The following is a 22,875-nucleotide window of genomic DNA, read 5'->3' as shown; positions in this document are numbered from 1 at the left end:
TTCATTAAACTAATTCCTATCACTATACTTTTTTTTCCTTTTTCAATAAACACACTTCGCGAGATGGACACGTGTAGTTTTCAGAATGGTCTTTCTTGTCACTGATGATCAATGATGTTTCGGTTATGTTGTGTGTGGTTATTGATTTGGTTGATTTATACGATTAAGGATACGGTCAGAATTTATTTTTCATTTTATCTACCTAATACGGGGTCTCGGGTGCATGTTTGTTGCATATCACCAAGCTTTTAGTCGCATTTCTCTAGAGGTCATGCCAAATTTTTTCTAGGATGTGCCTTGCTTGGGGATAGTCGGTCGTGTTTCGTTTCAAAACCTTGGTTAATATCTTATATTTGGTCTTTTCTGCTAGTTTTGCAAGCATCCCTTTTGTTTGTGAGTTGTGTTGTGTGTTCACTATCTGAATGACACCATGTACGCTGTGGTGATGTTATGAGGACAGTGTAAAAAAGTATGGAATGCATCATCATCCGACTTCTTTATTGATTTAGAGAATCAATGTAATTTGAGTCATTAGTATTAGTGTGAGTTGCATGGATTATCCAAAAATACTAGATTTTTGGATAATTTTAGCCTATATTTGATATTATTTATTGGAAAATTTTGAAAAAGTTAAAAAAACTTCTAGATTAGGTTGGCATGCAAAAAGCTATTTGCTTTTTCAACCAATTATGAGATTTTTCATAAGAAAGACAGATTGATGAAATCGTGTACGTCGCAATCGCTATAAATAGGCTGAAAACTGCAGATTGAACTGAAGGAAGAAGGAGTGATCTGGGAGATCTGAGGTTTAAACCCCCCTTTTGGAGCCAACGGAGCCATCAGATTTGGGTTCCAGGCAGCAGAGAAAGAGCTGATTTTTCTGATCCACGTTTTTGGTCTACGAAGGAGCTCTGGGAGAACTAATGCCTGGAGATTGCTTCTGAGTAGTACAAAGATTTCAGGTTCTTTCAATAAATATTGATTCAATTCATTGTGATTTGCTTTTGTCGTGTTTACCACTTGGATATTCTCTATCTTCTCTTCCATCTCCTATCTCTACTTCCTTCTACTTCTGATCCCCGATGGATTCGACCTTTCGACAAAAACCCCTCCGACAACGCCTCCTCATGTTCAGTACGTCCCATTGATTAGTAGGGATTATTCTTCCCTACTAACTTTTGAGCCTATTGCGAACGCTGGCCTTGCATCTTTTGTGGCTGCTCCTCTCTCTCTGATTCCAGACGATCCAACCTTTCTGATGAGTTTCTCGCGTCATACAGTAAAAAATCGGACTTGGTTCGTAATACTTCCACGGTCCTGACACCTAGAGGGTTAGGCAAGGCTTTGTCCCTTCCCTACAAAGGGGAACCCTTTGTCACATCCAAACAGTTATTCTGAAATGAAAAGATCCTCAAGCTATTACAGAAGCAGACTAAAGAGATGCTATATTAGAAGATCGCAATGTTAGATGCCCGTCAGTATTAGATGCGGAAGATTTCTGCTAAGTCTTCCTCTCTTATCTGTCATCCAGCACAAGAGTCTTCCTTGTTTTTTCCTCCCAGCCACCCTAGGAAGTACTGGCTAGACTTCTCATCCCTCGTGTCTCCCTCGCCAGCCGTCTCCTTAAGGTAAGTTATACTATTTTAGAACTCACTCACTTCCTAGGCTCCCCTTGACCCCATTCGGGTGCCCAAGGCCCCCGGACGGTCTTCTCTCGCACTTGTTCTCCCAGTATTACACCATAAATGTAACATTTCCTCCCCCTTAAGAATCGGTTTCGTCCTCGAAAACGATACTTGGAAGGTGCAACTGTAAATTGGAAAACCTTTTTCTTAAAGTACTTACTCACTCTCATATTGAGCTTTCTTCTGAACAATCTTTCCATTTGACCAGATATTCTTGATAAATAGTATTCCTTATTCGTCTGTTACGAACATTTAAAATTCTTTCTAGTTCATGTGGATTAGATTGGTCATCTAATAGCTCCTCAATATTATCATTTAAGATTACATTATCCCTATCACCCAGCTTCTTTCTTAGCTTGCTTACATGGAAAACTGGATGTGTTTTACTACCAGCAGATAGTTGGAGCTTGTAAGCCTGTTCTCCCACCCTTTTAAGTATTGTGAAAGGACCACAATACCTGGGTGAAAGCTTTGGATGTCGTCCCATTTTCATGGTTTTAGTTTGTTCAGGCACCTTAAGATAGACCAATTCTCCTTCCTCAAAGAAGATATCTCTTTGATGAGGATCTGTATAAGCTCTTGCTCGATTTTGAGCTTTCTTAATATTTTCTTGAGCAAATTTTAACATATTATCCATATCCTCCAAAAAGTCCTTGGCTGCCTAAACCTTTTTCTTATGCAGTCCTACTGCATGAGGAGCTCTGGGCTGAAACCCATACATTAGCATAAATGAACTATATCCAGTGAAAGAGTGCTTGGCACTATTATATGCAAACTCTGCTATCAGTAAATACTCTTCCCAATTAGTTTGCCTTTTACTTACATATGCTCTGAGCATATCTTCAAGGATTTGGTTAACCCTTTCAATTTGTGGATGCTCCACAGTACTCGTACTAAGTTTAGTATCCAACTTCCTAAATACAGCACGCCAAAATTGACTATCGAATTTTCTATCTCGATCAAAAACTATATTTGCCGAAAGGCCATACAATCGGTATATGTTCTCTATGAACAATCTAGTCAATTCTAGTGTTTTAACATCAGTGGAAGTTGGAATAAACCTAGCCATTTTGGTTAACCTATCCACAATTACCCACACAGAGTCGTGACCTCTCTGTGTCCTGGGTAATATGACAATAAAGTCCATGGAGATACTCTCCCATTTTCCCAAAGGAATCTCTAATGGATGGAAAAGTCCTCCCATTTTCAATCTTTCAACTTTATTAACCTGGCATTTATTATATTTAACCACATAGTCAAGCACGTCCTTATTCATTCCAAGCCAATAGAACTGCCTTTTAATAAGACTATAAGTCTTATTAACTCCGGATGTCCTGCATGTTAGCAGAGTATTTGTCAGCTCATGTGTGAGTCTGAGCTTGATCTGGGCTGGGCATTTTTATTAGGTATTTTAGGTTTTTTTCTAGTGTGGCATTTTATGCCAGTGGAGCATTTTTATGCACCAGTCGGCCAGCATTAATGCTGTCCGACCAGCATTATTGCTCCCCACTTTTTCAGTCTATATATACTCAGTGGCTCCTCCTCAGTCATTATCATCATCTTCACCATCTGCAGACTCTGTGGAGAGAGGAGCCAGTGCCAGTGCCCACGCAGCCAGTGACTCACTGTTGTATGCGACTGTCTCGTGTTCAGATATATGGATTCCATTTCCCGTGCATACATCTGAGTTCTCATCTGTATCGTGTTCTTTCTTTTCTCTTTTTGTCTTGTGTTTCAGCAGTTTATTTCAGCACATGTTTATGCTTCCACCGCTGCTCCACTTCTGACATGGTATCAGTTTTCAGGATTTGTGTTTCTGCTGTGTTTTCTTGCTGATTTCAGGACTGTTTAGTATCCCTGCTGATATGACGATTGCTGTTGCAGACAGGCGACCTGTTTTGGGGCTGTTTTCAGCCTGCGTTTTTTGCAGTTTTGCCATCGCCTGCTGCCTCCGCACCCTCTGCTGCCTACGCACCCTCTGCTGCCTGCGTTTTTCATGTGTAGCTGCTGGCAACAGTTTTCTACCTGTTTTCCTGCAGTTTACAGCCTGCGTTTTTGCTGATTCAGCATCTCTCGTGGCTGGGTGACTGTTAATTCAGGCCGTTTTCTCTGTTTTTGGCAGTTTTTGACTGATTTTTTGACTTTCTGCAGCAGATTTTGTCTTCTATTGATCAGATTTTGGGTTATATTGCATGTGAACTCTCATTTTCTGTAGTCTGTGCTTGTGTTTTGGCTGTGTTTCCTCTCTAAATTCCATCTCTTCTCTACTTCTCTTCTTATCCTCTCCATATGGCTCCTCCGTGCACTTTCACTGATGATACGTTACATGGACCTGATTATCTCACATGGCGTGCTGTCATCGTCTGTGGAGCTATTGCTCGACCTCTCCGTCCTTTTCCTCTTCCTGAAGACTTTGATGAGGACAACCATGATGCATCCTTGAGATTACAGGGGCGGCTTCCGGCACATTATGGAGGTGAGGCTTATGTAGCTTCAGAGAGGGGTGATGGGAAGAAGAAGTCGAAGGCCCAGTGTTACCACTGTGGCAAGAAGGGACATTTGCGGAAGGACTGCAAGAAGTTAGCGGCTTCCAGGAAGAAGGAGCAGAAGACGAAGCGGGATGTTGACTCTACCGATGAGTCCTCTCCTTCATCAGACTCCGACTCCGATCCTCCGACCAAGGTGAAGTCCAAGGCGCGGAAGGGATCCTCTTCTTTGGATCGCGGGAAGGGCTTGGTGGCCCCTTCCTCGGCTGCTTTCTAGTGGTGGTGATGAGGTCATCCCTCACGACTCTCTTGTGCCAGAGAGGGAGTGTGAGCGGGTGTTCAGATGGGGCAGCCGTGCCTCATCTATACTTTTATACAGGTGCACAGGTTCCAGAGAGGGACGTCCCTGACGCATCGACTTCAGTCTGGCGGAATCAAATCCTGGAGCTGGGATTGACATCCAGGTTCATGATGAGCTGGTTATCTGACAGAGAGCGGGAGGCTTTCGTCTGGAGCTCACATGAGGGGACACTTTGGTGGTCTGGCCAAAGGCGGGAAATCCATGGTCACCTATGTTCAGGGGCATTTTTGACAGGATGGTCTTGTATGCTACTGTGAGACATTGGTGATGGACACAGAGACATTCTATGATCTTCTCTATTTTCAGGTGTTTGGTACGATCGACATTGACATCAGGTTCTCTCCGAGGCACCTTGGTGGTGGCTTGATCACCTACTGCTTGGGTATCCATAGTTCTACTTGGTGGTTCTATGTTGTATAGTTTCTGATCCCTTTTCATTGTACTATTGTATTGTATCAGATCACTCATGATCTGAGAGAGGGTGTTAGCAGAGTATTTGTCAGCTCATGTGTGAGTCTGAGCTTGATCTGGGCTGGGCATTTTTATTAGGTATTTTAGGTTTTTTTCTAGTGTGGCATTTTATGCCAGTGGAGCATTTTTATGCACCAGTCGACCAGCATTAATGCTGTCCGACCAGCATTATTGCTCCCCACTTTTTCAGTCTATATATACTCAGTGGCTCCTCCTCAGTCATTATCATCATCTTCACCATCTGCAGACTCTGTGGAGAGAGGAGCCAGTGCCAGTGCCCACGCAGCCAGTGACTCACTGTTGTATGCGACTGTCTCGTGTTCAGATATATGGATTCCATTTCCCGTGCATACATCTGAGTTCTCATCTGTATCGTGTTCTTTCTTTTCTCTTTTTGTCTTGTGTTTCAGCAGTTTATTTCAGCACATGTTTATGCTTCCACCGCTGCTCCACTTCTGACACTGCACTAGGGGTATCATGACACTCAAAGAGTATCTGGCGCCTTATTTCTTCATCTTTCGGGACACATACCCTACCCTTGTAGAGTAAATAACCATTATCAATGGTAAAATTCTTCCACTTGAATCCCATTTGAGCAACCCCTGATGCTCCATTTCTTTGTTGAACATCCTCAGATATTCCTTTCTCAGTGGAGGCCCTTTCATATGGATCCCCATTTTCTATTGCTTCCCATATGTTGGAATATGCCGGATCAACCTAGTATTTCTCTTTTAAGGATTCAAGTAAATCGGAAGTAAACTGAGTAAAACTCAATTTATTTATGATGGGCATTCTGCTGAGTGCATCAGCCACTATATTGTACTTTCCCTTTCTATACCTTATTTCATAGTCGAACTCTTGGAGGAGTTCGGCCCATCTGGCTTTACACCCTTGTAGATCCGGTTGGTCATTAAGCCACTTAATGCTTTCATGATCCGACAAGATCAAAAGTTTGGCACCGTACAGATAGTGACTCCATTTCTTCATTGCATGTACTATTGCATACAGCTCCCTCTCATAAACAGAATAATTCCGTTTTGCACGGTCTAATTTCTTACTTTCAAAAGCAACCGGTCGACCTTCTTGTAATAAGACCGCGCCTGCTGCCCTATCACTAGTATCAACCTCAACCACAAATGGTTTATTGGGATCCATAATTAATAGTACTGGAGTTGTAGCAATAGCTATCTTAAGTTTTTTAAAACTTTCATTTTGGTCTATTCCCCAATTAAATCTCTTCCCTTTCCCTTTAAGTTGGTCCGTCATTGGAACAGCTATTTTGGCATAATCTCGAATGAATCTACGATAAAATCCAGATTAACCTAGGAAGATCTGCAGCTCTTCCAGGTTCCTTGGAGATGGCCTTTCAATAATTGCCCTTACTTTCTCTGGATCCATCTTGATTCCCTCTTTCGAGATAATATGCCCCAAATATTTGACCTCTTGTGTGAAGAATTCACATTTAGTTTTCTTCACATAAAAGAATGTGTTCTTAACAATTGAAATACTAATCGTAAGTGTTCCAAATGTTCTCCTCTTGATTTACCACCAACCTGACGAGCGGGGCGGGAAGATGAGGCCATTTCAAGCTGAAAATTGAAATAAAAATGACTCGAGAGAAGTGAAAACTCGAGTCTTAAGAGAAGGGAGAAGGCTCAAGAGTCAAGAGTCGAGAGAGAAGGGAAAAGGAGAGAAGGGAGAAGAAGAGAAGAAGAGAAGAAGAGGAAAAAAATGGAGAACTTGGAACTTGGAGAAGAAGAAAGACTCAAGAGAAGAGGAAAAAAATAAAGAGAAGAGAGAAGATTCAAGGAAGAAGGAAGAAGAGAAGGGAGAAGAAAGAAGAGAAGGGAGAAGGAAGAGAAGGAAGAGAAGGAAGAAGAAAGAAGAGAGGTTGGAGACAGGAGAAGAGGTTGGAGACAGGAGGACACGGGGGACTGGCGGCTGGCCAATGACGGGGCAACAGGAAACAGACACTGGGATGCCGTGCAATCTGGTCACGGGGCAAGAATGGGCAGACGATCTCGGGCAGGAGCAACAAGCAGGAGAGAAGTGGACAAAACGCGCAGTCGCAGATAATCGGGTGGGAGCAACGGTCGGCCAAAGGTAAGTGGGTGTCACTGGCGTTCCTTGTCTCATTTCAGACAAGGAACGTTGTGATCCCTATCTGAAACGAGACAAGAAACGTTCCACCAATTCGCAACGCGTCCCATGACAGGTTCGTGCCCGCGACGGCGATTCCGCATGCTGGAGGGCCATTCCGACTGTTTCCTATTTCTATGGTGCATGTGTCTCTTTTTCCTTCTCTTCCAAGGAGGAGCATTTAGATGGTTCCAACTACTCCCTTTGGTCTTACACAAAGGAGTGAATCTTAGACACCTTTGACTTATAGCCCCCATCCGCCATCCAATGGTGGTTCCCCGTATTGGAGCGATTGTCAATCAAGTGGCTCTTTGAAATATGTGTAACTAGCTTTCCTTCCGTGGAAGGGTGGTAAATCCCTGATTACAACTTATTACAGTAGCAAACAATAAATACAAATCTGAAAATACAAATTTATCTACTGATCTTGGACAATGCACATCCGATTGGCCCCAAAATTGGCGCCCCTTTCGGTATTTCTTTAGCTTTATTGAGGAAAAAGTTGATTTACAATGGGGTTCTCTCGATCCCCTTCGCAATCCAACCTCCCCTTGCTGTCCAAAGTGACCAGCAAGTCTTCAATCTGATTTGCCCCTTGATTTGGGCACATAACTAGCCTTCATCCACTTTGATGGAGATGAAAAATGCCCCAAATTCAATTATTTGATGGTCTCTCCACTTGAATAGGCTAAAAACAGCTTTAGCCTTATTGAATCCAAGTCTTGGAGCTTCTAATTTCTCGCACGCTTCCTGAGGCTGCTACTAAACCCTAATTTCTGCTGTAAATTAGTATTTGCAGTTGAGAAATTTGCAATTTCTTAGCCTCCAAGGATCCAAATGCTGAGATCTTTAAAGCAAAGCTGTGAAATGGCTGGGAGATGAGAGAGAAAGTTGTAGAGAGAGAAAATTCGGAGTTTTGTCGCGAAGAATAACTGGAAATCAGTCAAATGCAGCTGTTGTCTTGCCACAACAGCTTGAAGATGCAAAAAACTGAAGAAAATCAACCATTTACTGCTGCTGCCCCATCTCAATAGCTTGTAGATGTTGTCACCTGCTGTTGATTGGTCTTCTCTTGCCCTTCGCTGCCTCAAAAGGTCCTCCAATGGCTGCAAGTCAGACCAGCAGCATCTGCTCCCTCTCTCTTGCAGGCTGAATGCACTAAAAATGTCTCTCTAACCTCTAAAGACGTTTTTCAATCTTGCATGGGCATTTTTGACAAGTGACAACCTTTCCAAATGGTTTTTCCAACATTAGCCATAATTAAATATTAATTTTCAACCTTTAAATATTGAAAAGTATTAATCTAATAATTATTTATGTGTCCTAAAAAATAATCTCACTCGCCAATAATTAAATTGGCTAGGCAACTTCCATTCCTGATTGTCTCTGCACCATCTTTGACCATCAGATTGGCGTTAGGTACCATTAAACACCACTTCTCTAGTGTCACCAACTAACACTTATGGCCAAATGAATGACCTAGGCCAACAACTAGCACCAAATACCACCGAGTACATGTGCGGCATAACTTACAACAACTTGTGCCTTTGACATCCCGTAATGTCCTGGAGTCTCGGGCTCGTAAATTTACTCCAATCCCAATTATACCTTACATGTGTAACATTTTATTTAACCATGTGATTAAAAATTAATTCACATGTTAAGTGAGCTTTCAAAAATACATGTCCTCATGACAATAGGCTTAACTCTCAAGCCCATTTACTTCTCTTTGAGCTACCACGATTCAATCCTTGTACACGTGTACAAAATCCACTCCATAGTAAAGGTATGGTCCAAGCTTTCTTCTCTTTGCTAGGTCTGAACCTTCACACACACATATGACTCTCAAGATAAGGCCACATAAGCTTTCTTAGCTAACTCTTTGATAATGATGGATCATATCAACAAAGGAAAAAGATACAGGATGAACTTGCATCCCTTGGCAAGAAATTATCGATTGAAGACATGGCTATGATACTCTTAACACTTTCAACTCCAAAATATGATTTCTATTTCAATCTCCCTACCACATGGAACAAGCTTGTGTTGATGATATTGGAGCAAAATGCTAGACACAAGGAGACTAGTTTCAATGATATCCGAGTCACCAATCATGCTTTTGCAGTTGGGCCGTCTTGAGGAGGAAGCAATAAGAAGAAGAAAGGCAAGAAAAACAAGAAGAAGCAAGAGGAGAAGAAAGATGAGAAGCCCATAGGAAAGACCAAGTGTCCATGCAGTGAAAAAGATGCCCCCTCTAAAAAACAAATGTTGAACGAAATTATCTCCATTTGAAACCTAGAGCCAAGGGTGGTGCCAAAGATTTAAAGGCTAAACCAGCCACAACCACAAAGTCTATCTTCGTTCATCTATTTGAGGCTAAGGACACCACTCTCATTCTTCCTCATCGAGAAATCCTTGGGCTTATCGATAGTGGAGTACCATCCTATATGAGATATCATCAAAATTGAATTCAGAACCTCCATTCCACAAGGGGCAACATCACTATTGGTGATAATTCATCAATATCAATTCCAAGAGTAGAGAAGGTTCTCCTCATTCTAGAAAGACAAGAATCTACAGCAGCTGAAGTATTTTATGTACCAAATTTAGATTTTAACCTTCTTTTTGTTCATGGACTCACATATATGAGGACCCAACATGATCTTCATCCAAGAGCTTAGTTATATCGAGTTTCAAAAAAAAGGGAATGGAGGGAAAACAAGCAAAGTTGTTGCACATGAACAAGCAAAATGACCAAAACAACTCGAATCTAGGGTTTTCCCTTCCCAAAATGCATTTTGAACAAAAAAAGTATATAGCCGTTGCCAATCATGTTGAATGAAAGATGTTGATACAATGGATCTAAGCTTGGAGATGATTGAATTGTCTTGGCTCATCAAGCAACCGTACCTAGAAGGAATCTACACTATGAAGGGAGCGAAGCACAATACTTTTGGCAAAGGTGTCAATAAAGAGGAAAAATGTTGCTCTATGGAGGGCACAAAATGCAGTCCTCTCGACAATGCAATGTCAAAAGTAGAGATTGGAATATGAGGGACAGCAGTAGAGGGAATAGAATCCAACCCTCACGAGTTGTTGAAGATGAAGAACATGTTGAAATATCTCCAAGAAGATGGCTAATGTTAATGCAACTACTAAGCAACCGACTAGAGAAGTAAAAGCAAGATTGTGATGAAGATCTCTTCGTGTAAGTGACTATAGACAAGCCATTGTTGGGCAGTTCTTTGGGAGAGGAGAAAATGAAAAAGCGCAAGTATCTAATGTAGGGCTAATAAAGAGGGTGTAGCCTCCTATAGGCTACCTGAATCTACTGCAAATACAGCCTCTAGAAGGTGGCTGATGGCTGGAAATAGTCATTTCAGTCTTGGGGTGGAAATAGGGGTTGGAAAACAAACTAATGATGAAGGCGATGTGCTGTACTAGTCCAATGAGGAGTGAAACCAGTAAACACAGCAATGGAAAATAAGGAAGAAGAGGTCGCCAAGCTATGTGGACTCAGAATGCATAAATCTAGAGTGTCTTGAGCTGATGGCAATGAGAAGAAGACCTCCAAAATGAAGTCGCTTGTTGGTATGGTGTCACGATCAGCTAGACACGACCACGAACTCAGATATTCGCAAGGATAGGGGTGTGTACAATAGAGGTAGAGAACTGGGGCTCAAAGTGTGATGGAGTGAATAAATGGGGAAATGATGAAGAATGAATGAGAGAATAAGTGTGCAATAAATAATTCCCATGCCCTGTTTATAAGCACATCAGTCATTGAACTGTCGAGGGTGGCTTCCCAATTGTCTCGAGTGGCACCTAGACACTAATAAATAATACAAATAAAGTCTTTTAAGGGCTATAAATGGAGACAAAAACAGAAACTAATATAATACAATGCACTTAATGACTTTGGTATGTCAACACCCCTTCTCGAACCCAAAACAATGACCTAGGAGCAAGGAATTGCCCGAATGTCAAATGTGATATTTGCGAGAAGTCTGGCCACTTGGCTGCTACCTGTGCCAGTAAGACTTGTCCACCCTGTAATAGAAGTATTTCACTAGAAAAGAAACCTATAAGAAACAACAATAGACAAGGTGTGATGATATATGGTGCCCAGAACTTGACCTCAAGAGAGAAGCCACTCGCTCCAAGTCTCCATCCTAGTAAAAATGCAAAGGCATATTTGATCCTAGGCCTTGAGGAAGAGGACACTATCTCCATCTTTATGCTAAAAAAGATGCAAAGGCATAGCCATCAAGTCATGGCTGAATGTTGGAACATCCGAGGCTCCCATCTAGGTAGACCTTGTAAATCCTGGTAGATAAGAGGACAAATCAAGGCCATCCACCCCATCCAAGGACAAATCAAGTATGAGAAAGCTTTTCCCCACAATCTGCAATGGATTGCACGAGTAGTGACCCCCTCTGAAACTCCCCCATGAAGCCAAAGGAATAGGATTCCCCTTGAAAAAACCCCCCACCCTCCCGAGCCAAGAACCCCCAGACAAGGAATCTAAGACTCATGAATCATGACCTCCAAAAAGTGTCCAATGACAAAGGAAGAACCACCAATGTTGCCGAAGAAGGTACCTAAGGATGCATGGAATTGAAACCAAACAACTCCAAAAGGTGACCCTTGAAATTGAGGGATATCACAAATAATCTACTCAATGCCCTCATTAGAGTCAATGTCTTGCTAGCGATGTATGTCGTCAGATCCTGTCCATACAGGCAGACTGGTCGGACTGACCAGTCGGACTGCCACGTGGCAGTCCGACCTGTACCTGGTCAGTCGGCTGCATTTAATGCAGCCGACCTGCATATTCTGGGCGATTTTATTCTGGCTATTTATAGCCGATGATTCTGCAGTCTTCCACACTTCTGATCACAGGTGTCAGGCTGGAGATTCGTGCAGATTACATCTCTGTTTGCAGATTTCAGGCTGGAGATCGTGCAGACTGCAGCGGACTTCAAGGTGAACAACAGGTTGCATCGTCGAGGTGGAGACACGCAGTCCCGCGCACTGCGCCTGTGTACATATCTGCATATCTTTGTATACAGCACACTTTATACATCAGATCTTCATCTTCCACTCTCTTTCTCTCTCTTCTCTCTGTGTTCTCTCTCTCTCAGTCTTGGTCCCACGCTTCCACATCGCTGCACTCTAACATGGTATCAGAGCAGTGTAGAAGGGCTAACTGAGTGAAGAACCAACCTGAAGAGGAGATTCCATCGCGACACAAGGCTGCGTTTCCAGCGTTCGGGGGCGAGCGGGAGGGCTGCGCATCGGAACAAGGCTGAAGCGAGCATGGGCACGCGGGAAAGGAGTCCAATTGGTGGATTTGCTGCTGTTTACTGCTGTTTGAAGAGGAGGAAGGCTGAGTTTTCAGCTTTCAAGTGCAGGTTTTGCTTTTTCATCGCCTCCGGCAAGTGAAGAAGGCTCAGGACGCGGAAGAAAGAGCCCTAGCAGGCTGCGTTTTCACAATCAGAGGGGGCTGCTTTTGCATTTGTGAAGGCATTACAAGTGAAGATGTCTACAGAGACTGACTTGGAGTTCTAGACGATCATGGACCGGAAGGTTCCTATCTTACTGGCTCTTCCCGCAGATCAAAAGCTCGATGGCGACAATTACCGCATCTGGCGCGTGATGATGTTGGCCATCCTTGAGTCCTACGATTTGGCGGAGCTTGTACAGGAGATCGACCGGCCCTCGATGAGAGACGAGTCCAAACTCTCTTCCGATGCTCGTGCGGAGTTGTCCAAGGCACAGTCTCACTGGGACAAATTGAATGCCCGGATTCGTTCTTTTCTTTTTCTGTCCTGTACCACAGCCGTGATAGCCCACATCGAGCACTTGACGGTGGCTCGGGAGATATGGCTGGAGCTTGATCAGATGTATAACCGGATGATCCTTATGAAGCGGGTTTCTTTGGAGGTGCAGATGCGGACCTTGTCCGTGAACAAGTCTTCTTCGTTGCGGGAGCACGTCAACAAGCTTAGATAGCTTCAGATGCAGGTTCAGAATGCGGGGAAGCCAATTTCCTCCGAAGACATGGCGATCACACTCTTGTCCCAGTTGCCGCCACGATTCGGTGCTTTTTACTCTGCCCTTATTGCTTCGAGGCGTGAGTCCACTCTTCGGTGGAAGAGTTGGTTCCTATGGTCTTGGACCAAGAGGAACAACTGAAGGGACAGCATGCTTCTAAGTTGGAAGCCTTGACAGGTCTAGCCTCTCAGAAGAAGGGGAGGGACCAAAAGAAGAAGGAGGAGGACAACAAGTCAAAGAAGGACAAGGACAAAGAATCCCCATGCCATATTTGTGGAAAGACCGGCCATTGGAAGAAGGATTGCCCCGACAAAGACAAGGACACCAACAAGAAGGACACGAAGGATTCTGGAGCGGTGGCTGCACCCTTATCAGCTGCGTTTCTTCATCTAGCAATCATTGAGGACTCTACCCCGAAGGCTTCTGATGCTGCGATGACAGCTCCCCAGGCTCGAGAGTGGATCGTTGACAATGGTGCCTCCCGGCACATGACTCCTTCATCAGTTGGTGTTGCCCAGTTGCGACCTTCGCGTGGGCAGATTCTCATTGGAGATAGCTCTTTGGTGTCTATTGCAGGACGGGGTGAGATGCAGCTTATTCCAGATGGACGTGGTGGTACCCATACCTCAAAAGTCTTGCATGTGCCAAGTTTAGGGTATCATCTACTTTCGGTTCATAAGATTTGTTCACTTGGACTTTTGGTGGAGTTTGACGGTGATTCGGTGCGAGTCCTTGCTCGTGCGTCAAGGAAGGTTCTCTCATCAGGATATGAGGAGAACGGCATCTACAAATTGATGTCTTCTACCGCTCTCCCTACTCTTCTTCTTACCTCTCAGACACAGTCAAAGCTATGGCATGCTCGGTTTGGTCACCTTAACTATGATTATCTTCGGAGGGCGTCACGTGGACAGCTTGTTCGAGGGTTGCCGGACATAGTGGTGAGCCAGCAGCCATGCGTCTCCTGCATTCGTGGGAAGCAACATAGGGATGCGATTCCCAACAAAGCTTTGCGGCGGTCTACTTCCCCGATGGAGCTTGTATCTACGGATCTTTGTGGCCCTATGAGGAATGAGTCCTTGAGAGGAAGCTCGTACTTCATGTTGATCGTAGATGACTACAGCAGGATGACATGGACCTATTTCTTGGCATTGAAGTCGGAGGCTTTCTCCCACTTCAAGGATTGGCTTCTCTTTTAGGAGAACCGATCAGGTCGGCGATTGAAGACCTTGCGATCCAACAAGGGTGGTGAATTTGTTTCTAATGAGTTTGCTTGTTTTTGTGCAGATAAAGGTATTCACCAGGAGTTTGCTAACACCGGCACTCCTCAAGAAAATAGCATTCTTGAACGGAAGAACCGAAGTGTGATCGAGATGGTGCGCACCATGATGGAGCACCGACAGACACCTCAGTTTCTGTGGGCCGAGGCTGTGGCTACTGCAGTCCACATCCTTAACCGATCCCCCACTTCGGCCGTTGATAGGATGACACCTTTTGAGGCTTACTTTGGGACAAAGCCCGATGTTTCTTATTTTAGGGTTTTTGGGTGTGATACCTATGTTCACATTCCCAAGACTCATCGTGATAAATTTGAAGCAGCTTCCCGAAGACAGGTGTTCGTTGGCTACAGCTCTCAGTCCCAAGGCTATCGCTTGTATGATCCCGTCAAGCGGGATGTGTACACCAGTCGAGATGTGCGGTTCGTGGAGGTTCCGGCCATAGTAGTGGGTGAGGAGCATCCCGTTCTTGGAGATCCAAGGGAGAGTTGGGCTCCAGAGACAGTTCCTTTGGAGCCAGCGCCTTTTGATTCCGATTCTGTTTCCGATACAGAGTCTACTTTTCCACCGATCACCCCCGAGGAGTTAACACCGGTGGATATCCCAGAGTCTTCAGCTGATGGAGAGCGACGGGGAGAGGTCCGGCCTCCTCCTCGTTGGGCCCGTGACACACTCCGAGATTTAAGGATCGAGGGGGTCCCTCAGGAGTGGGGTCCGCAGGATGGTCCGCGGCGGTCACGGAGGCACCAGGCACATTCTACAGAGCTTGTTTGCTCTAACTATTGTTTGATGACCCGTGTTATGCAGGATCGAGAGCCCATCTCCGTGAAGGAGGCTTTACAGTCCGCACCATGGAACAAAGCTATGGAAGCCGAGTTGGAGGCTATTGAGAGGAATGGCACTTGGTATCTCGTGCCTCGCCCCTCGCATAAGAAGGTGATTGGCGTCAAATGGGTCTTCAAAACCAAGTACCTTAGTGATGGTTCTTTGGACAAGCACAAGGCTCGTCTTGTTGCTAAAGATTTTGCACAGCGCCCAGGGATTGATTGTCATGATACTTTTGCCCCCACTGCTCGTATGGCGACTATTCGAGCTGTTTTTGCCTTGGCTGGCCATAGGAGATGGCCTGTCTACCAGTTGGATGTGAAGTCAGCCTTCCTCAATGGTGATTTGAAGGAGGAGATCTATGTAGAGCAGCCTCTTGGCTTTGGATCTTCAGATGGGAAAGTCTACAGGTTGAAGAAGGCCTTGTATGGCCTCAAGCAGGCTCCGCATGCATGGAACGAGAAGATTGATTCGTTCCTTCAGTCACAGTTGGGATATCGGCGCTCCAAGGCCGATCCGCAGCTTTATGTACACACTTCCAAGACTGGTTGTGTGCTTTTTGTGTTGTATGTTGACGATTTGATTGTCACAGGTGATCATGCACAGAAGGTCAAAGAGACGAAGGCAGCTTTTGTTAGCAGTCATGTTTGTCATGCCTTGTCATCTCCTGCCTGTGAGCCTCAGTCTGAGTCAGACGAGGACTTTAGGAGCTCTGACTTGTCTATCACTTGTTTTGACGGAGGAGGTAGCTCATTCTAGAGCACTCAGTTTATTGCATTTCAGTGCATTTTCTCCTCTAGTCGGGATTTTATGTGCATTTCCCGGGGCAGTTTCTGCATTCTTCAGCCTGCCTCACCTGCCGGACATTGTGCACCCTTTCCGGGATTTTTCTGAGCATTCCTAGCATTTTTACCAGCATTAAATGCTGGTCGGATCAGCATTAAATGCTGGTCGGACATATTTATGGCCTCAAATTTCAGGTCGGCCAGTTTTTGGGTTTTTTGGCTATTTATAGCCATTTCCCACTTGGCAGTCAATTGTATTATCATCTTCCCTCCTCCTTTGGCAAGTGCACACTCCGACTCCGTCATCTTCCTCCGTCTTCGGTGCTGCCGTCATCATCAGCCTGATCTGGTGCCCTCACTGACGCTTCGGGCTGCATGCAGGGACTGATCAGTCCATTTCAGTGTATTCAACATTCATTTCAGTCAGTGCAGATTTTCTTCCTTCATTCCCTGCTTTCTCTCTCTCCTCCTCTGTGTTCATGTTCTTCTTCCGTTGCGCACTCTCACATGGTATCATCGCCTGACAGAGCACGGAGGACCTAACCTTGTGGAGAGATACCTCACCCCTCTTCTGCTGCTGTCCCCTCATCTCCAACTGCCCAGGCGGCCCCTCCAGGTGGCCATTCTTCTTGCGTTTGCTGCAGACGACTTCTCCAACGGCTGCCACGTCATCAAACAACCCCTCCTGCTTGCGTTTACCATCAGGTGGCCCCTCCTTTAGCTGGGCGACACATCATCAGGCTGCGTTTTCCTGATCTGGTGATCGTTTCCACTCCTGGTGGCTCATCTCCTGCTGGCAACCCACTCCCAGGCTGCGTTTTGGTGCTGGCGGCTTCTTTTCTGGTGATCTTCATCAGATATCCTTGCGTTTTGCAGCTCCAGGTGTTTGTAGGCTATCACAGCCTGTGTTTTGGTGGTTGGTGACCAGACTGCTGGTCCTACTTCGGCTTCGGCACAGTTTTCTTTGGTGTTTGGTGTTTTGCAGATTGGAAGATGTCTTCTCATCAGTTTACAGGCTTTGATGACTTAGATGACGAGCTTTTGTCTCAACACTCATCTGAACGGAGGCGTGATTTCTATCACGAGGACCGTCGTCCGGAGTCTATTCCTCTTTCCCGTCCCCCTTCTATTCATGTATCTCGGCGATCCCCTTCCAGTGGGCCGACGATGCAACCTTTGGTACCCCCTGTACAGGTACCCGTACTTCCTCAGCTGCCCAAAGAGGACCGGTTGGATGGCTCCAACTTTTCTCTGTGGTCCTGCAAGGTGGAGTGTATCTTGGACTCCTTCGATCTTTGGGAGCTTGTTTCTGTTCCTATTCCCCGGCCTAAGGTGGATCCCGCAGATGGGACATCTATGGATCGTGCAGCATTATGGGATCGGCTCAATTCTAGAGCCAGATCTTTCCTCTTTCTGAGTTTGCAGGATTCTGTCCTTGTTCATGTTCACAGGTTGAAGACTGCAGCAGACCTGTGGAGAAAGCTCGCGTCTCTCTATCAACAAAAGACGTTTGCCCACCGGATATCTCTCGAAAAGAAGTTGCAGATGCTCGCTATTGATGATAGTCCTTCCATGAAGGACCACATCAACAGATTACAGGATATGAGGAATGAGCTTGCATCCCTCGGTCGGACGATATCTTCTGAAGACATGGCTATGATTCTTTTGACTCAGCTGCCATCGCCTCGGTTTGATGTCTTCTATACCAGCCTTCTTACATCGAGGACCCGTGAGAAGCTTCTATGGGAGGAGCTATCCCCGCTTGTCTTGGAGCATGACGAGCGACTCAGAGAGGTCAGTGCTAGTGGATCCGACTCCACTAGAGCCTTTGTTGCAGGTTCGGGAGGACAGAAGAAGAAGAAGACGAAGTCAAAGGCTAAGAAGCAGGACAGTTCTTCAGGCTCTGACTCAGATTTAGAGAGACCGAAGTGCCCACACTGTGGGAAAGGGACACATCCCGAGGAGAAATGCTGGAAGAAGTATCCTCAACTTCGTCCAGGAGCGAAGGATGGCTCTACATCGGAGCCTTCTTCTACCTCTACACCCGTTGTTACCCATGAGTCAGTGTTCCTTCATATCCATGCTTTGGAGGAGGATCCTTCTTCCATGGCTGCAGTGTCTTCTGCGCAGCCTTGGTTAGTGGACAGTGGTGCTTCGAGTCATATGACTCCCCGAGGTGATTTGTTACAGGATCTCCGTCCATCAGAGGGTTCAGTCACTGTTGGTGACATTTTATCGGTGCCTATTAGTGGTGTTGGCACATTGCCTTTGTTTACCGACCGACCTTCGAGCTCCTTTTCACAGGCCCTACATGTTCCGGATTTAGGCCTTCCCCTCCTCTCAGTTTATGGCCTTACGAGGCTTGGCACACGAGTGATCTTCACCGAACATGCCGTTGTTATTGAGGATTCTTTTACAGGAGCTGTCTTATCTACAGGTTGGCAGGAAAGCGGGCTTTACAGGCTCCATTCCCCTTCTTTGATGCAGGGTCCTCCGAGGCAGTCTATTGCTCCACCCGTTCCCGCTTGTGCACCTTCTATTCCACAGGTTCCTTCCCATCCCCCACCCTCTCCTCCGGTGGTTCCCTCGTACCTCCCATACCTTTCAGAGGGGGACGATCTCGGTGATGCGGCTGTGGATTCCCTGGCCCCTAGTGTTTTAGAGGGGGATTCCCAGGATCGTGAGGAGCTCCTTCAGCAGCAGCAGTCTACATCGACAGACTTCATCGACCTTGGCATTCCTCTTGCCACCCCAGGATCCGTTTCTCCCTTGGCCTTCTGCCACATCCAGGATCTGAGAGGGGGTGTTAGCAGTCATGTTTGTCATGCCTTGTCATCTCCTGCCTGTGAGCCTCAGTCTGAGTCAGACGAGGACTTTAGGAGCTCTGACTTGTCTATCACTTGTTTTGACGGAGGAGGTAGCTCATTCTAGAGCACTCAGTTTATTGCATTTCAGTGCATTTTCTCCTCTAGTCGGGATTTTATGTGCATTTCCCGGGGCAGTTTCTGCATTCTTCAACCTGCCTCACCTGCCGGACATTGTCCACCCTTTCCGGGATTTTTCTGAGCATTCCTAGCATTTTTACCAGCATTAAATGCTGGTCGGATCAGCATTAAATGCTGGTCGGACATATTTATGGCCTCAAATTTCAGGTCGGCCAGTTTTTGGGTTTTTTGGCTATTTATAGCCATTTCCCACTTGGCAGTCAATTGTATTATCATCTTCCCTCCTCCTTTGGCAAGTGCACACTCCGACTCCGTCATCTTCCTCCGTCTTCGGTGCTGCCGTCATCATCAGCCTGATCTGGTGCCCTCACTGACGCTTCGGGCTGCATGCAGGGACTGATCAGTCCATTTCAGTGTATTCAACATTCATTTCAGTCAGTGCAGATTTTCTTCCTTCATTCCCTGCTTTCTCTCTCTCCTCCTCTGTGTTCATGTTCTTCTTCCGTTGCGCACTCTCACAGCTTTACATCAGGCGTTCGAGATGACGGACTTGGGTCTACTCCACTTCTTCTTGGGCCATGAGATTTATCAGTATCAGAGTCGTCAGATCCTGTCCGTACAGGCAGACTAGTCGGACTACCACGTGGCAGTCCGACCTGTACCTGGTCAATCGGCTGCATTTAATGCAGCCGACCTGTATATTCTGGGCGATTTTATTCTGGCTATTTATAGCCGATGATTCTACAGTCTTCCACACTTTTGATCGCAAGTGTCAGGCTGGAGATTCGTGCAGATTGCATCTCTATTTGCAGATTTCAGGCTGGAGATCGTGCAGACTCCAACAAACTTCGAGGTGAACAGCAGGTTGCATCGTCGAGGTGGAGACACGCAGTCCCGCGCACTGCGCCCGTGTACATATTTGCATATCTTTGTATACAGCACACTTTATACAGCAGATCTTCATCTTCCATTGTCTCTTTCTCTCTCTTCTCTCTACGTTCTCTCTCTCTCAATCTTGGTCCCACGCTTCCGCATCCCTGCACTCTGACATGTCCATGGAACCATACAAGGAGAGAAATGGGCAACTCCTATGCAACCAAGTGTGGGTAACAACCTTTGTTTCTCAATGGAACAGACTACAAAGCCGAAAGAGTCGAACAACCTCGCCCTCTCTAGAGAGTAAACTGCTAAAAAGGTCATATCCAACAATCATTATCCACCAATGGAGTGGGTTATTGAACCAAGGATTGTGAAAGCCACTGGACACAAAAGTATGTGGTAAAAACCTAAGTACATCATAGCAATGGTCTCCAAGAGGACTAATTGCTTTGTGAGATCTTAGAGCATTCTATGCATTTTATTGCCTTCAACATAGAATTGGGAGAGTTCATGTAAAATGATCTTTGTCACCTGAAATAGCAAGATAGCACAAGAAGTGCCGAGAAAGACATGTATACTCTAGTGGCACAAGGAGCAAAGGTCAATGATGACAATCTTTAGTATAAGGGGAAGGGGAGAAAGAGGTATTGTATATAATCTCCTCAATGCCCTCATCAAAGTCAGTGTCCGTAGACCCATACCATGAAGGGAAAGAAATGTCCAATTCTTCTAAAACAACAGGCTTTTCTTAGTGGAGCAAATAACAAATTTGAAGAATCAAACAATCTCTCTCTCAAGGAAGTCGACTGCCAAAGAGAGAATATCCACCAATCTCCATCTATCGGTGGACCGTGCTACAAAACCAAGGATTGTGGAAGCCATTGGACCCAAAGGTATGTAGTGGAAACCTTTGTATCTTGTAGCAAAGATCTCCAAGAGAACTTATTGCCTCATGAGATCTTAGAGCCACCTTTTGCTCACTAGGGCTTAGTGTGAGTCGTACACATTTTACTACCCTAAGCATAGAACTAGGAGAGCTAATGCAAAATGACCTAGGATGATTAGAACAACAAAGTGGCACAAGAAGTAGTGGAGAGAGACACATATACTCTGGTAGCATCAGGAAGAACAGCCAACAATGATAGTCTTTGATGGTGTAACCCTTCCTGTCATGGTAAGAGCACCCAATGGTTTGTGCTTCCATTTGTGGAGAAGCCATAGGACACGTGCCAAACCTATAAAAGAGAGGGTGGGAGGAAGAAGAAGATCATGGTATTTCCCAATGATACAACAGAAATAACAAGAGTCTAGAATCTAAGAGTGTTGCCGATCCTACAATGTTTCTTCATCTCAATGAAGAAGATCTTTAGCGTTTCGAGCATCTTTGCTCTAATACCTTGTTGAGAAACGATAGGGTTTGCAAAGAGAAATATAAAGTGTTTCACAAACACTATGACAAAGAAAACTCAAAGACATAAAAGAAGAATAAAGAATAATAAACACTAAATCATGCTGAATGAAGAATGTTGATACAATGGAGCTAAAGCTCAAAGGTGATCGCATTGTCCGGACTGATCAATTAACAGCACCTGGAAATTATCTATGCTGTGAAGAGAGCAAAATGCAGTCCTTCGAGTAAAGGTGTCGATGGCATGGAAAAAAGTTGCTCTATGGAGAGAGCAGAACACAGTCCTCACACAGTGGAATGCCAAGAGTAGACACTAGAAGAAGATGGACAGCAATAAAGGGAGCAAAATGGAATCCTGATGAGCTATTGGAGATCAAGAGCATACTGAAATATCTTTGATATGATGGCTACTATCAAGTTGCAGCCAGCAGGGAAGAAAATGCAAGAGTTGATGGAGATCCCTCCATGTAGTGGCTACAAACACTTGAAGGGAAAACCCCACCCAAAAAAAAAAAGTTTTCAATTTGATCATTTGAGTAGTAATAAACCATTGAATCAGATGTTACAATAAACAGGTATCTCATGGAACTTCGTAAATCAATGACTAAATGATATTTACCTTGCTCTAAGAGGCTTCACAGTGATAAGTTGATCTACTCTTTGCACAACCCCACATAGAGTAGCCAAAAGTTGCCCATCCACTTGTTGTGTTCCATGGCCCCTGAACAGAAACATCAAATTCTAGACTTCAGTATAGCTCGTAACATCGACCAGAAATTTTCCCAGAAAATCAACCCTACAACAGCATACCGCTGCTACAACTAATCACAACGGTTCATGCACAAGGAAAAGGCCTTGTGGCAAAACTTCGACCTGTTCGCGTGTGCCTTACCGAGGATATGTATGTGTTGGTAAATGTAGAACAAGATCCCTGCGAACTATAAGAACAGCTAATCTTTGTAAGCTCGGGCAAGAAAGACCTTACTTAAGGACAGTGGCTTCGTTCTCGACTTGGATGACATCCGCCACGTTGACAAATGCCGATGAATGGTAGCTGCCGGGTGCTGCTCGAAGGAGTTCCTGTGCCTTGGAGAGACGATGCCGCTGGCTGTCTGTCATCTGAAAATGCAAGCCACGCAGCGAGTCTCTCATGCTGGCGAAACCCTAGTTCTCAGAGAGCTCTCGGCAAGCAACAAGCCAACTAAGCCTACTAACGTTCTACACTCCTCCGCTCTTCCAGACTGTCGAGATTCCTTGATCCTTCGCCGTGCATTTATCGTCTTCAACCTTATTAATTAAGCTAAAGTCTTTAACATTAACATTAGTTTTAATGAGATGAGTTTTAAGTCCTTAACATAAGATGAGATGAGATTCTGTATTTAGGTTTTTACAATTGCAGCTTTTTTGCTAGAAATTTTGTGGCTTTTCCACTTTTCTTGATGCTCCTATTAGTGAAGCTTTGCCTTCGCCTTCTCTTGCTTGGCCTATCCTGTCGCATCTCATTTCTTTCCTCAACTTCATAATGGCAATGTTGATGTTGATGATGATCATAGGTGCAAA

The 22,875-nt window shown here is 45.0% G+C and overlaps 1 protein-coding gene across 1 annotated transcript in view; it reads right to left on the bottom strand.

The window, feature by feature from the left end:
• RRP4 (ribosomal RNA processing 4) overlaps positions 1–22,582 on the bottom strand; it is a 33,698-nt gene extending 11,116 nt beyond the window's left edge. The window contains exons 1-2 of the mRNA XM_087671819.1: positions 22,301–22,582; positions 21,935–22,036 (exon numbers count right to left, since the gene is read on the bottom strand). Coding sequence (XP_087527945.1) covers positions 21,935–22,036; positions 22,301–22,467 — 269 coding nt within the window. The 5' untranslated portion in view covers positions 22,468–22,582. The remainder of the gene's footprint in view (positions 1–21,934; positions 22,037–22,300) is intronic.
• Between the last annotated feature and the right edge of the window lie 293 nt (positions 22,583–22,875).

This window comes from Lygodium microphyllum, chromosome 29 (genome assembly GCF_053477565.2).
Source record: "Lygodium microphyllum isolate KBCC chromosome 29, Lygodium_microphyllum_v1.1.10, whole genome shotgun sequence".
NCBI classification, from domain to species: Eukaryota; Viridiplantae; Streptophyta; class Polypodiopsida; order Schizaeales; family Lygodiaceae; genus Lygodium; species Lygodium microphyllum.
This window is presented reverse-complemented; position numbering and strand designations above follow the sequence as displayed.